General features: G+C 39.0%; 1 protein-coding gene and 2 long non-coding RNA genes across 6 annotated transcripts in view; 1 reads left to right on the top strand and 2 right to left on the bottom strand.

The window, feature by feature from the left end:
* LOC137469397 (uncharacterized) overlaps window positions 1-1,447 on the bottom strand; it is an 18,972-nt gene extending 17,525 nt beyond the window's left edge. For all 3 annotated transcript variants that reach the window (XR_010996515.1, XR_010996490.1, XR_010996530.1), the window contains exon 1: window positions 717-1,447. This is a non-coding gene — a long non-coding RNA (uncharacterized lncRNA). The remainder of the gene's footprint in view (window positions 1-716) is intronic.
* RBM24 (RNA binding motif protein 24) overlaps window positions 1-9,077 on the top strand; it is an 11,564-nt gene extending 2,487 nt beyond the window's left edge. The window contains exons 3-5 of one of the 2 annotated variants that reach the window (XM_068181091.1): window positions 487-541; window positions 6,071-6,122; window positions 6,965-9,077. In XM_068181091.1, coding sequence (XP_068037192.1) covers window positions 487-541; window positions 6,071-6,122; window positions 6,965-7,120 — 263 coding nt within the window. In that variant the 3' untranslated portion in view covers window positions 7,121-9,077. The remainder of the gene's footprint in view (window positions 1-486; window positions 542-6,070; window positions 6,123-6,964) is intronic. The other variant, XM_068181008.1, reaches the window with a different exon arrangement.
* Window positions 1,894-15,245, bottom strand: part of LOC137469354 (uncharacterized) — a 29,090-nt gene continuing 15,738 nt past the window's right edge. Inside the window, exon 2 of the long non-coding RNA XR_010996468.1 lies at window positions 1,894-15,245. This is a non-coding gene — a long non-coding RNA (uncharacterized lncRNA).

Below are 15,245 nucleotides of genomic sequence, written 5' to 3'. Positions count from 1 at the left end.
TCCGCCAAGAAAAGACAGGGTTTCTGCTAGGGTGTCTGGAGAGCAGAAATGAAGTTGGGATTTGACCCCCTATGCTAAGCCCTGATGAGTAGGGGTGACTTAAATTTTAAGTCTGTAGAAATTGCACAAATATACTGATGAACTGATGAATGGAAAGTACCATCCAGTCATTCAGATGCTAAAGTTAGGGATCCAAATGGAGCACTAGATAAAATGTGAACAAAAACTCTGTACTTGTTTGGAAAAAGTAATTTTCCTAAACATCTCTAGGAAAGTGTGTGCTTTACTGGTTTGAGTTCTCTCTGTGTGTATGGACTGATATATTTTGCTTTTTAATTTTTGGTTCTACAGCCTTTCAGTTGTTGTTACTGCAGGCTGTTAGTAAAGGCTCTTACTCTGCGTTTTTTGTGTGTGTGTATATATCTAGCATAAATAAGTGGCCAAAAAAACACCCATACAGAGAATGTGATGTGTTTTTGTTGGTAGGTTTTGCCTTTGGTGTCCAGCAGCTTCATCCAGCTCTCATACAGAGGCCTTTCGGGTAAGTCTCAATGGGACCGCAAACAGGGGAGGAAATAAATCTTTTTAAAAAAAAAAAAAAAAAAAAAGGAAAGAAACGTGTGATCGTTGAAGGCCTCTTGCAGTAGCATCCTTAAAGCTGGCCAGCAATGCTGAAGCTCTCAGATTTATAAATGTATACTCATAAATGCGCTCACCTTGTCGGTCATGTTCTAAATGCCACAGCTGAGTCAAGTTGTGTGGGACGTGGCCCTTCCGACTAAGCAGTCCAGTCCCACATGACCCTATGATAAAACAAGGAGGTATGACTTGATGCAAGATTGCTGTGCCCCATTTCTCTTTTTTTCAGCTTGACTCAATGTTATTTATCTCTTTCTAATCTGACAGGGATCGTTTACAGTTAAGATAACTGATCAGAAGGATATGATGATAAGAGGTGGAATAGTTCTGTTTGGAATTAAACTCTGTAACCAGTAGACTCAAACACAAACAAGCTAAAATGGTGATTAACGATGCATGTATGTTTTTTCATATAGTCAATAGACCTCCGTGTGCTTTTTTTTTTATTTATTACAGTAATGAAGTGGTGTTGATAGCTAAACTGTGTGCTTTTATTTAATTGAAAGAGCTGTAGTGAAAGTTTTTTGGGGGAATCTTTTTTAATTTTGGTTTTGTTGTTGAGGAGTGACTTTGCCATGGGGAGCAAAGGGCCTTCTTTTTCCTTGCTTTCAAGCTGTAGCCTGTGACTTTTTTAACCATATTTTGTAGTGAGTGCTAAATTGTGTGATTTCTTGATTTTTAAGTAAATCAACATATTGCTTGCATGTTCATAATTTTTGGGAGGTTTGTTCTTGGGAAGGGTGTGGAGCTCCTTATTAACGATGTGCGTCCATTTGGGCTTTCTAATTTGAGGGGACTTTTTCTTCAATCTGTCTTTAATATTAAGAGCATTTCTCCTGAATTTGAGTATAAACTATTCCTAAGTGGATCTAACTCTTGCTTTTTATAGGCATATCATTAGGAGGTGAAGTCTGCTTTAAGCTTTCCATAGTGTCATTTCACTAATGCACAGTGACTGAGAAACTCATTGCGAAATAGTGCGTTTTGCTAATTAATGCATAATCTAACAATAAAGTAGGGAAAATGTGTCACAAATGTATTTTATTTGGTTAGAATGGCTTTAGAATATCATACTTACCTGTTATTAAGCAACAACAGCTTCTCAGTAATTTAATTTCTCATAATGAAAGGAAACAGTTCCTATCCTGAAAACGACAGGAAAAAGTTTTTCCTAGAACCTTCATGTAATTTTAAAAGAGTTTGTTGATTCTTCTGAGAGTGGGAGAGTGGGGAGGCCGTAAAAACATTTTTCTGTTTTCCTACCTTGTTGTGATCATCCTCTACTGTATTTTGCTTGCTTCTTTGAAGTGTGAGATGACAATGTGTATGCAGTGATCAGTTTATGATGCCTGCACTAAGGCAGGCAGGAGGCAGAACACCTCCTCTCCAGAGCTGTTAAAACACTTGTTGAAAAGGGAACTACTGAATTGTGCAGGGATCAGCTGTGGAAAGACTGAGTCTTTGCTGAGCACAACAGAAAAGGAGGAGCTGTGGCAGTCCCTTGCTTAAAGGACTCTGCAAATGTAGGAGTCTTTCTTGCTTTCCTTACCCAAAGCCATGAATAGATGACATAAACCATGTTTAAGTCAGGGAAACCCTTCCAGCAAGTTGAATGAGGTTGGATTTCTAATGCATTGCACATAAATCTGAAAGAATGTTGGTCGCAGAGTCATGTATATATGAAATTGGTAATTTTTCATCCTTGGCTGTTGCATTTCTTTCACAATGTGTACACAACAGAGATTACCAACCCTTCTTCCTCCTCAAAATTTCCAGTGACCTGTACCTTTATCTAAAGTATGTGGTTCAGATTAAGGAGAACAGCATTCATTAGGATGAATGAACATCTTCATTCACTTCATTGACAGTAAGAGAGGAAGTTTCAGTGCTTATTTGAATCTCCTTCTGTTGAAGAGTTCACTTTTGCTGTGTGGTCTGCATTGAAAAACATGGTCACCCTAAAGCCTTTGTTTTCCCTGTGCAGTTGCACTTTGGAAGTACATTTCTGTAATATGCTGTGTGAAACAGGCTGTAGTGGTGATGTACTGCCATTACTCAGCTAATCCATATACAAAAGCTTCAGATGTTTTGTGGTTGAGTTTTGGGTTTTTTTCCTAACAGTGCAAATTAGTGAGGTGCTGCCATATTTTGGTACTGTCAGCTGTGTTTTAGAATCACAGAATCATAGAATGGCCTGGGTTGGAAGGGACCTTAAAGATCATGTTGTTCCAACCCTTGCCATGGACAAGGACTCCTTTCCCTAGACCATGTTGCTCAGAGCTCCATTCAGCCTGGCCTTGAACACTTTCAGAGGTGGGGCATCCACAACATAACGTTTCACATCTATCAAATAATAAACTTAAAATAATTTGATTACATTACATTACTTTTAATGAGAAGATGCAGAAGTTCAATATTCTGACTTAAGTACAACACTGTTATGGTAGAGCGAGACAGAAACTAGATTAGCTTCAATGCATGATGCATTTAAAATGCAGGGAATTCAGTGCTGCAGAATAACATTTCTTCCTGCTTTTTACATTCAGCATCTATCTTACTATTAGTGTGTTTCATAGAAAGCTGTTTGATCACAGGACTGGTGATTTATACAGCTTTGTTTTCAGGACTGTGTATTAAAATACTATCTCTGAATTCAACAGGAGTTTATGGAGGGGGAATATGACTTTGCTTCCCAAGATAGCTTTACTTGTTTTGCTAATGTAATTTTTACTTTAATATTGGTGGGAAAATTCAGGGTTATTCAGAGGTGTTGCTAAACGACGTAACTGGTGTGGACATTTTATTATTTTCTGTCTAAAACCTGTACTTATATCAAAATTAAAACTTAACCACTGTTTTCAGTACGAGCAGAGTTAAATCCAAAGTTACTAAGCCCATTATCAAATGGTCAGCTGATACGACATGCTTGATATCTTCCAAGAGTTAGGCAAATCTGCCTTTCTTGAGAGAGAAGGAAAAGCCCCCTCTTGATTTTGTGGTCAAAAGACTTGTATAATACTAGATTACAGATAGTCTGAAAAGAGGGAATGAAGCTGGAAAAGTCAGAAGTTAGCCTGCTATTACATCCTTTTAGTGGCTATCAGATAAAAGGAAACGTAGTAAGGGTCTTGTATGTTTAATGTTTATGTAACCTATTTCTGTTAAAAGAAGAGCTGTTCATTGGTCGAAATCTACTCTTTAATTATGCTTACAAAAGCAAACAATGCCATAAAAGGGCCAAAGCAAAACATTTTGTTTAAAGTTAAATACCTAGTTTTGTGAGAATGTAATGCTGAGAGTTAAAGATGCACTACTCCTGCTGAATTTCTATATGCCACAGCTCTCTGCATTAGTCTTAAAAGTCTTCTTTGAAATTATTGTTCACTTTATTGTTGGCTATAGGATTATTTTTGAGGTCTTCAGTTAGACATAAATATTCTGTTATAACAACAAAGAAAGTCTTAAGGCACGTGGCAGGGATGTAGGTCATTGAATTTTGAGTATCTCAAAGCTACAGTTGCTGCTAAAGTTAAATACGGCTTCTATTTTCCTTTATTGCAAAAGCATAAAAGAGTAAATACACATTCCAAAATAAAAACTACTGCCAGGAAAGAGAGCTTAAATCCTGTCAGTTTCTCACACTATCACTCTGAAAAGTAAACCAGAAGCTTTTATTTAAAATTAAGGATACTAAGGATTGCTAGTGTAACTGGGAATTGCTTTTTCAGCCTTTGACCTGGCAGAGCATGAAAAGCAGTTGGGTTCTGAATGGCTGAGCTCTTCATGTCCTGGCCTCTGCAGTAGGTAGAAATTTACTTTGGCCATATAAAGCCATTTTACTTGACTGAAAACAGTTGTAGCATGACAGATGATCAAAAATAGCCCCACTGCAGCTTATGCTGTCAATCATCATGTGTTAAATGGCATGGTGGAGAAGAGCCTGCACAGGGTTTATGTTTATTGTAGGGTAAGATGTGGCAAACAGATAATGTTTCATAACTTCACCACCTGTTAGTTTCTTGGCTTAAATAAACCAAGTCACAAGAGCTTAAGTGGAAGCACATGTATCTTTCTGTCTTGTTCAAGGATATGGCCGAGTGTCCAAGTATCTTCAGAAAATCTTAGAAACCTCAGTTCAAGGCAACACAAGCAGCCTGATAAGCTTGCTTACCGTCTCTTTTGTTAGAATTACTCTCTTCCACAAGTGCTGAATATAAAGATTCCTTTGACGTGGTGTTAAATGGACTCTTCGTGATGCAAACTTCAGATTTGTTTTTATACTTTTTTCCCTAAATGCTTGAGAAATATGGTGCTATGTTTACTAGAATTGTGCTTGGTTGGTGACCAATACAAAATGCTTGCTTATGCTCATCCATATGGAGAGCTCAGGTAATGATATGTATTTAAATGCACAGAGCCAGCTTAAGTATGCTTCAAATGCACTTCTGGCTAATCACTTCATAAATTAGGTGAGTGTTAAAAACCCAACTTATGGTTTCGTTTTATGTTTTCTTTCCCTTCCCAATCCCTCCCTATTTGTTACTCTTTTTTTTTTTTCCCTTCCCACAATAGGAAATGAATTTCATTTACATGTTGGGTTTTTACGATTGCGGTGTTCATGTCTTAAACATGGCAACTGAACATTTCTCTCTGCTAATACTCCTATTCAAGCAACTGAGCTCTTTTTTTCTGAAAAAGAAAACTAAGCTGTTTTAAAGTCTATCACTTACTTTAAACTATGTTTTGCTATGATTCCAGTTGACAGTGTCCCCTCTGATTGCAAATGTTTCTTTGTTGACCACGTAAATACGTCTTAAAGCTATTTTAAAAATTAAATTAAAAAATCCCCCAACAAACCCTTTCTATGAAATCTTGAATTTGGAGAATAGAGGACACTTTTTACTACTGCAGCTTTCATCTGTGCTTAAAGTGTGTTCAAAGGTTGGTGCAGTCTTTAGAGGTGTCTGTAAAAGTAAAGAAATTTCAGTATAAAAAGCAGTGAATCTGTACAAGAAGTTTTTCATGCATTTATAGAGATTCACTGGCTGGGAAGGAGTTGCATATATGAAGGACTTCTCTTTGGAAATCGAGATGCAAGACAGGGTTATGAATGTAAAATGAGAATTATACAGAGTATTTTTTTTAAATCATATTATATGATAAAATCCAGCCATGACATTAACATGTATGTATACTTGTGTGCTAAGACAAGGACATGACCAGTTTTTAAAACTAAAGGGCTAAGTAAACAAGCCAAGAAAGCAAATGATATGACTTGGACAAGATGGGAAAGTGTTTACTCATCTATTCAGAATGGTTCTTTCTTAAACTGTAAATTTGTGGGTTTTTTGCTTTTATTAAGCACCAGATCTATTTAGACTCAACCTTATGCCCACCTCCCAAAAAACTCTATGCTGTATGTCTTGCATAGAAATAAACAAGCTGGCACAAAACAGGACATCAGTGACCTGATAATCAAACAGGTTTGACTCTTGTGTCCTTACGAACTTTTATAAAAGTGTGATGCACATGTACTTAGGAGTCACTGTTATGGATTTTAATAGCATCTATGTAGCTTCCCCTCAATGGCCTCTTGTGACGGAGTGAGCTGCACTATCGTTCGTTTGGAAAGTGTGATTCTTGCTGTGTTTACCACACTTGTGAACTGTATTTAAACTCCTTTGTCGCCTGTGTTGGTTTTTTTCTTATTTTTAATAAGGGTGACTGAGGTTGCAGAGAAATTAATGTGTGCTGAGTCTGCATAGCAACTTAAGTAGGGTTGCCACAATACACTCTTAACACGCCTCCCTGGGAGGACTTGACATAAAGTCAGAGTTCAACCATTTTGTTGCCTTACTGGCTGTTGTCAAACTCATTATAGCGATGCTGTCAAACTGCTCAGTTCCTAATAATAAAAGTATTGCAGGAAGTAATTTTACTAAGAGTCGAATAGTTAAGAGAGAAGAGGGATAATAAAAATGACTTACAGGTGATTTGAAAAACAAGTACTGCAATTTTCCAGATGCAATAATCAAGCTTAGTCCTTCAGTAATGCTGGTCCTTCTAAAGATTTGAATGGCATTAAAGAAATTATCCTCAAGGAACACTGAACACCCTGACTTAACTCAGCTATAACGCTGTGCTTTGGAGCGATGCATGGCTTCGGGCCAGTGAACTGATAATTGGTCCATTGAGTCAAGTTATTGTGGCAACCCTATGCACATAACAACAACTAAATTGAGTTTGTTTTAGTTCGGAGTATGGATATGACACTTAGGCGCTGACTCGCCTACCAATTCTAACTCCCTCTCCCATCTTTCAACAGGATACCTGCTCACTATGTCTATCCACAGGCTTTTGTGCAGCCCGGAGTGGTAATTCCCCATGTGCAGCCCGCAGCAGCCGCTGCTTCCACCACGCCCTACATCGACTACACCGGAGCGGCGTACGCGCAGTACTCGGCGGCGGCGGCCGCCTATGAGCAGTATCCGTACGCTGCCTCGCCAGCTGCTGCCGCCGGCTACGTGGCAGCTGGGGGCTACGGCTACGCCGTGCAGCAGCCCCTCACTGCAGCAGCGCCCGGCACGGCCGCGGCGGCCGCAGCGGCTTTCGGCCAGTACCAGCCGCAACAGCTGCAGACAGACCGCATGCAATAGCAGATGGACTCCTGAAGGAAGCTTGCGCGCTCTCTTCCTCTTCTCGGCCTTCCAGCATAAGTAGTTAACAGAGACAATTCATAGTGACTAAGGAGCTTTAAGGAAAGCGATGCTGTTGCGAAACTAAAGATTTTTATTCCACTGTCTTCATACAGTATGCATCCAAATCTTGTTGTTAGAGGGGAAGGGTAGTGCGGCATGTCTAGTTTCAAGTATCAAGCCAGAAGAAAATGGGGGGAAAAATACTGTACTGTCATGAAAGAGTGGCAGGAGTAGCAATGGGACTTCATATTTTCAAATGAACAAAAAAGAACCAAAAAAAAGCAAAGATGTACTTTCTACAGTATCAGGGAAGCAAAACTGCCTTTTATAAGTAAGATAATGGTATCTGAAAAGTTTGAACCAGGGAAAAAACTTGAGTCAGCAATATGTAACCTTTATTCATTTAAGAGGAAACAAGCTTAAAGCACTGATTGTCCTTTCTAGCTTTCAGAAGTTGTCTTTATGAGACAGGACCTTGTCACTGTCTCACTGATGGGCACCGAACAACCCAAGGAAGATGGCCGGCTAGTAAGATGGCGGACAGGCACCAAAGTTATTTTCTTCTCTGTCCTCTGGATGAGTGGAACTATGGAGCAAGTGATGTGGAAGTAAGGGGTGCAACAGCTGTAGAGACAATCAATAACACAGACAGTTCTGGACAGAACACATCACTTGTGCTCATGTGATGAGCTTGTCACATCCTAATCCCTCACCCCATCCCGTTTCACTTTTGGGAAACTTTAACTGCTGGTGTCAGCTATTCTGATTCTAAAATAGGATCAGCCCTTTACTACAACAGCCTTCTCTTTCTATTTATTGCATCTATTCATTACTTGTGAATAAAGGCAAGAAGAAGCCTAATTAATTAAAACCTATTAAGAACTGTTTTAAGGGAATTTTCTTTTCTGAAAACATTTGTACAATTTTAATATCTATTTCAGGATTATATTTAAAGTATTTATTAGCAAACATACAGTACACAAGGCAACTTTTTGTTACCAAGACTGCAGTTCCTGAAGGGTTAATGGTATGTGATGTATACTGTGCCTTAATTGTTATGCTATTTAAAAAGAAATATTTATTTTGAAAGTTTTACTATGCTGCGCTCTAAAGAAAGGAACTTTAGATGTGACACTGTAAAATTATGTATTCATCTCATGGTATAAATTATTTAGTAGGCTTAGATGTAGCATATTAAATATTAACCTAATTAACTAAGGATGTTGACTTGGATTTATTTAAATTCAGTATGTGCACTGTATGAGGGTACTCTTAAATTAACACTTTTTTAGGTTTTTACATAAAATATTGCTAGTTCATTCTTTTTCCCTCTACTAGTTATTCATGTAGACCTCTCAAATACATTAGTGCCGTTTTCTCACTCATCTGTATGTAGACTGACTATTTTTCCATTTGCTAGAAAATGCTGCTTTACATTGTCCTGTGAAACTACAATACTTGCAATTTTTATTCTTGACCGAAATGGAATTTAATATTTTACACTGTATTGGATTTTTTTATACTTGAACAATTTCATACAAGGGAAGACAGGATAGCATTTTTATGGACTTTATCCAATGTCACTGGATTTATTTGAAGTATTCTGAATACTAGCCAGTGTTACAATGTAGACATGACTCTCATGTGCATATTATTTATTCAGTATGTATATTGCTTTACAACATTTCAGATCTCTTAATCTATTCACTTGTATTAAAACAATAAAAAAATGTTGTCTCATCCTGTCTAGTGTTGTTCTTGCCAAATTTTCTTAGATCTTGTTTAGTTAAAACTAGAGGGGCAATCTTTTATATAGTTTTCTGGGTCTGTGGGGTGAATAGCAGCAAGTACACTGACTTGAAATACACAGATTGATGAGAACTGTATTACATGGAGGAACTTCTGTTAAGGAGATCCATTCTGAGGCTTGTCATAAAATAATTCAGAATGGAAGGGACTTTGGAAGGTCAGAGGTCCCTTATGTCTTTGTCCAGTCAGATCTTAAAAAATCCCCACGTGGAGACTGAACAACATCGGGTAATTTATTCCACTACCTAATTATTCCTATTGTGTAATTTTTTTTCTCCCTTCTATCTAACCAGCGCCTCCCTTGCTCGTTACAGCCTTAGTCTCTCATAGTTTGGCAGAAAGCCCAGCCCCATCTTCTTGATAATCTTCTCTTAGGAACTGGAAAATTGCTGCTCTCTTCCATAGGCTGAACAAACCCCAATGCTTCACCCTCTCCTCACAATTCTCATGCTTCAACCTCCAGCCATCCTGCTGACCCTTCAGTGGAGTCATTCAAGTCTGCCAGGAGCTTGTACTGGGAGCCTCTAGACTGGACCCACTATGACAGCTGTGGTCTAATGAGTGCTGAGTAAAACAGAATAATCAATCTCCTTGATCTGCCATCTGTGCTCCTGTTGATACAGTCTGATGCACTTTCACTGCTGCCAGAGTTTACCACTGACTCCTGTTCAGCCTGCACCAAGCCTCCCATGTCCTTTTCAGCAAAGCAGCTAACCAAACCATGGCGGTTAGTCCACCTGAGAAAAAGAGTGCTCTTTTTGTCCTGACTGAACTCCATGATATTCCTGTTGGCCTAGTCCTCTGGCAAGTATAAATGCCCCTGAATGGCAGGCCTGAACTCTAGCATATCAAGTACAACCTTCTGTAAGTATAATCAGTCCACAGACCTCACTATACTGCATCCCATCTCTTCCTCCAAGTCATTCATAAAAGTATCAGACCAGCCAGATGCCAAAGAAACTCCAGTGTAACTAGTGGAGACAGAGCATAAGCCCTTTTGACTAATGATTCAGTTAGGTTTTTGCCTAACTATCCATTTGAACTTGGATACAAGGATTCTGTGGGAGACTACATGGAAAGCCTTGCTAAACTCAAGGTAGGCAACATTGTCTGCTTTCCTCTCATTGACAGATGAAGTCACCTCATCACAAGAGACAATTAAGTTGGTCTGGTGTGATTTATCCTTGTAAATTCATGCTGGCTGTTCCAAATCACCACATTCTCCTTCATGCACCTGGAAACTTCTGCCAAGATGGCTTGTTCCATGATTGTTCAGTATTTCCCTAGATTGTCCTGCATGCCCTTTTTCTGAAGATGGGTGCATCATCTGCTTTTCTGCAGTCACAGAAGACCTCCCCAGTCTCCATGACCTTTCAGTGACGATAGTAAGAAACCTCAGAATGACAACACCCTTGGGTGCAGCCCATCAGGTCTAATGGGTTTATGTGGACTGAGCTTCCTCAAGAGGTCCCTGAATCAATCTCCTTCCACACCTGGCAGTTTTTTGGTCCTTGAGCCCTTCCTACAAGCAAAGTGATGTTACTAAAAACCTAAAGGTCAGGACACCTTTTTGCATATAGTAATTTAACAGGGAAGCAGTGAAGTAGCTGCTCAGATCCAGCTGACAATGAATTTGCAATTTTTAGGACTACTTAACATTTCAGTGTCAGTCCAAGCCACTAATGACCAAAAGGAGTTGCCACCTGATGTCTGAAAGAAGGTTGTGTGAAATGCATGGCAGTGTTACCCAGTTATTTGAGGAATGGGGGGATGTTCATACAATATTCATACTGGAATTCATCACTGCAGCTGTCACTCTTATTGTGACTTCAGCAGAAGCACAAGCTTGACTGCAGAATTTGAGCTGCTCTTTCATTCACAAAAAGGGTCTTTTTCATCTGCAAAAGAAGGGAGCAGTGAAATTGAAGTGATAGAAAAGATTTTTCCTGGTCTTGGGGTCAGACTTCATTTCACCACGGACGATTATGAAACTCCAGAACTGGAACATTCACTAACATCCTGGCCTGATGCTGTCATAGTTCTTAACAAATGCTTCAAGCCTGGCTGCTGAGAAGCGTTGCTGAACTGCCCTTTGCAATCTGACCTGAAGATCTTCAACCTTGCAGGGCACACTGTTGTGCTCTTTCTGCTAAGAAGCATGTAAACACCCAGCAGGGAGGTGAATAGGAAACAATAAATGCCATTTTCTACTCTGTTCTATTTCTTTACCCTGGTCTTGCTCCAAGGAGCTTGCCTAGAAGACAAGTATCAAGTAAGAATCAAAATCAGAAGTCCCTCTGAGAGAAAGGCAGAGCACACCGGTGGCACACTAACCTTCTCTTTGATACAGGATGAAGACAGCATCCTTTCCCTACTGATGCATGCCCCTTACAATGTCCTTGGGTCTTCCCCTGCCTCTGCCTGGAGGTGACAGACACAGGGAGGGGTGTGTCTGTCCCCCCCCCAGGGAAGGGTGTGACAGAGAATGCTTGCTGCCCTGGAGGGATCTATCTTATGGTAAGCCACAACAGAATAAAAGTTTATGACTCAGCTTATAAAGGTCAATTGCATGCTGGCTCTAATTTGACAGAATAAATAACATCAGCAAAAATGTAAATGTGTGAGCTCCACTAGCGAGCTTAGCTTTGGGCACACAACATGAACACTAATGCTTGCTTTTGATAAATGAGTAGCTGAACAGACCTTTGTACATAAAATAAACCTCAGTAACACCTCACATACATGAAATGTGAACAGTTCATATTACCAGGACCAAAATAAAATAACTGAGAAATAGCAGCACATAATTATGAAATATGTGTACACTCAGAAAAAATATTAGCATTTTACTTGAGAGATGGCATATATGCAAAAAACTGCTCACAATAAAATCTCTAGTTGAGTTTCCAAAACCTTCAAAAGAGTTTCTATACCAAAAAGTGACCAGTACTGAGTTTCTTGCAGAGGGAGGAAGAAGCTGAACTAGGAAACATTGCTAAGGAATGTGTAGATTAAATAATGTGTAATACCTTGAAAAGTTACATGGATGACCTGGCTGCTAAAATTGCAGTTTTTCCTAGTATAGTTGTTTTCCTATTAACTAGTGAACATAACTTGGCATTGCTAGACTTCATTGATTCTACTTGTTCTCGGGTTTTTCAAACACATAGAAGGACTATATTAGGATGAAAATAATGATGCAACCACTCAAAGCACCTCTTAGTCTTGTTCATCAGATGCTTACCCATTTTAAACTGAGCAATTCCGTAGCTATGCTCAAACCCTTGTGAGAAAAATCATTCTATTTTGAACCTATGTTTCAGTTCTAAAGAGCCTGCATATATTTAAAAATAACATGGTTATGTGTGAATATACAAAAAACTTACTATGACTGATGATTGGGCTTCGGGGGCTTATTTACAGATACTTTTATCTCTCCAAAATGCAGTACTATGAGAAAAAAAAAAAAAAAAGATTGACATAGTGTCAAAGAATAAGGAGAAAACTACAACCATGACTGCATTCAGATGTGCATATAGAACAATTATCAGCTTTTCTCTTTTCCTAAAGAAAATTAGCTCTGGAATGTTTCCCAGTTCCATGTGCCAATTTTGCTGAGATAAACCATGAATTTGGGCTAACTTACACTATCATAATTTTTGACCTAAACAGTCTGGGAATAGAGAAGAATCCACCAAAGTCTGTTTCATCACCAAGCATCTGAAAGTCAAAAGGTGCTATCCAAATTAATTGGTGAGAGGTTTCTGACATACATATAATCCTTAGCTCAGTATCCTCATGTTAATCTTTGGACCAGACTTCACTGTGCCTCCTGCTTCTTCTCTGTTCTCTACATGTGGCTGTTGTGGGTGATTTGTTCCCCAGTCCTTTATAGGGCAAGGGCTCTTGCAGCTGCCCAGTCACTTCCTTCTTAAGACAAACTCGGTAAAATAAAAAAACCCCATTGGCTTTCACCTCAAAATTTACAAAATCTGGAAAAGTCTTTACAAAATAGCTCTTTTTATCTGCAGCTCATCTTCTTCTGAATTTGACGACTCCATTTGAACCTGAGGAAAAGATGTCAAAATACCAAAACCAACAGAGCTGGGTCATAAGCAAAGCTCAGTGAATCCATCACCTGTCATTAGGCTGTTAAAAGAGTTTTTACATTGCACTTGCAAGGACATGAATCAGTCTTTACAACACACTTGAAGAACAGAACACATTTTAATCCAGCAATGCAGGTAAGGGATTTTGCCACCCTGTGAAAAACTTGGACTTTTGTTGTTGTTGTTGTTGTTGATGTTTTTTGGATTTGTAGTGATGACAAAAATAAGCTAAAGTTTAAAAGCCTGCAGTAAATAAAACTGTCTCCCAGAATAATAAAACTGGATAATCTTAAAAACATTTTATATTAAACTTCCCTATTTTTTAATAATAATAAATTGCTTAAAAGCAAAATATCCCTGCACTTAGAAGTAGAAATAAGAAGAGTAGATTATTTTTGTTTTTTCCTGACAAGAATCAGTTAGGAAATTGAAAGGCTTTCAACAAACACACCACTGCATATTCCAACTGCTACAAAGGGAAGGCTGATTATTTGCTCAAGGCTGTGGATACTATGATGTTGTCAAAAATTAGGATTCCCTGGCTACTTGTTCAAACTGCTGGAATTCATCTCCTGATTTGATCACTAGTAATATTTCTCAATGAAGATAGAAATAATGGAAGTGTAGAGGAAAAGCTTGTTTTCACTGAGGGTAGGTGGACAATTTAGGAATCACAGAATCATTTTGGTTAGGTAAAGAATTTTAATCAAGTTTAACCATACTGTTTTATGCAGACAAGTAAACACAGGGAACAACAACCCAAGCATGACAAAGCTGAAACACAAGTTTTTTTTTCATATAATGGCCAAAGCTTTTTTAAGTGATGGACACACTCTCAATTAAAACATAATTTCTTCATCACAACAGCAATGAAGGACCTTAAACGTGGCCTGCTCTCTTTGTCCAGCATGCTCTCTTCCTAGCCTTGGAAGATGGTAAGAAGCACATTAGTGGAATAAGGAATGTTCACAATTTCTTTTTCAATACATGGTTATGGAGTAGTGTGCATTCCTTTATATGAATTTATGTTTTGAGCACTATTTAAGGAGAATCTGTTCTTCATTAACCAAGGCTTAGGCATCACAGTATGTAAGTTCATGCATCAATCTTTCTTGATTTTCATCAGTATTAGCTTTTTTTCCATTAGAGAACTGCTTTACTGACTAAAATCTTTTCTCCTTTTCTGTAAGGTGAATCCTTTCACTAGCCTAAGTGCCATCATCATTTATACTGGTTTTCTTGTTAAGAGAGAGTGAAGAGATCTCCAGGCTTTATTCTTCTGTAAATGTCACCAGTTCCATGTACACTACTGTGTCTTGAAACTGGTTTTCCTCTGACCTTATCAAGAAGGGCTGTCTACTCTAACAACAACTGGGATCTTGCCAAAAGAAATCAGAATCTGATATAGAGTTCTGAGAGCAGCAGCTGAGTGTGAAAACAGAAGCATGTCCACCAGCCTTCAGAGGGCTGGTGTCAGCGGGGAGCTGCCCCTGACGTGGCTGCAGTAGGTCAGCTGAGCGAGCGCCTGAGAAGGGCACACCACAGCTGAAAGGCTTTCTTTGCGTGGATGCATCAGTTTAGCTTAGCAAAGGCCAGTCAAAGGGCAAAGAAAGCAGCACTGTAGTGTCTTTCTGGGGAAGATGGTCTTGGTGCCCACTAGAACTTCAAGAATGAAGCTGGCTTCAAAGACCTTGTTTCTTGTCTTCAATAGAATGCAAAAAACCATATGGACCGCCTTAGCCAGATCCCAACAACAGTAGTGGTGCCTGCCAGCAATTCTCTAAGAATACAGGTTGGCAGAGATACAAACAGTGTGTGGAGGAGCCTCAAGGAATCTGGCTTTCCTAAATGCAGGGAATGGCAGTATTAGGCAGAAGCAGGCACTGTCTCTATTGCATTTAAGATAAAGTTTATTTGAAATGTGGCTACACTGTATTAATGACCCCTTGTTTCAGTAGGACAGCTGGGTTGCTGACTGCCACAGCCATTG

This window comes from Anomalospiza imberbis, chromosome 1 (genome assembly GCF_031753505.1).
Source record: "Anomalospiza imberbis isolate Cuckoo-Finch-1a 21T00152 chromosome 1, ASM3175350v1, whole genome shotgun sequence".
Taxonomy (NCBI): Eukaryota; Metazoa; Chordata; class Aves; order Passeriformes; family Viduidae; genus Anomalospiza; species Anomalospiza imberbis.
Note: the sequence above shows the minus strand (reverse complement) of the source record. Positions and strands in the feature narration are given on the sequence as shown.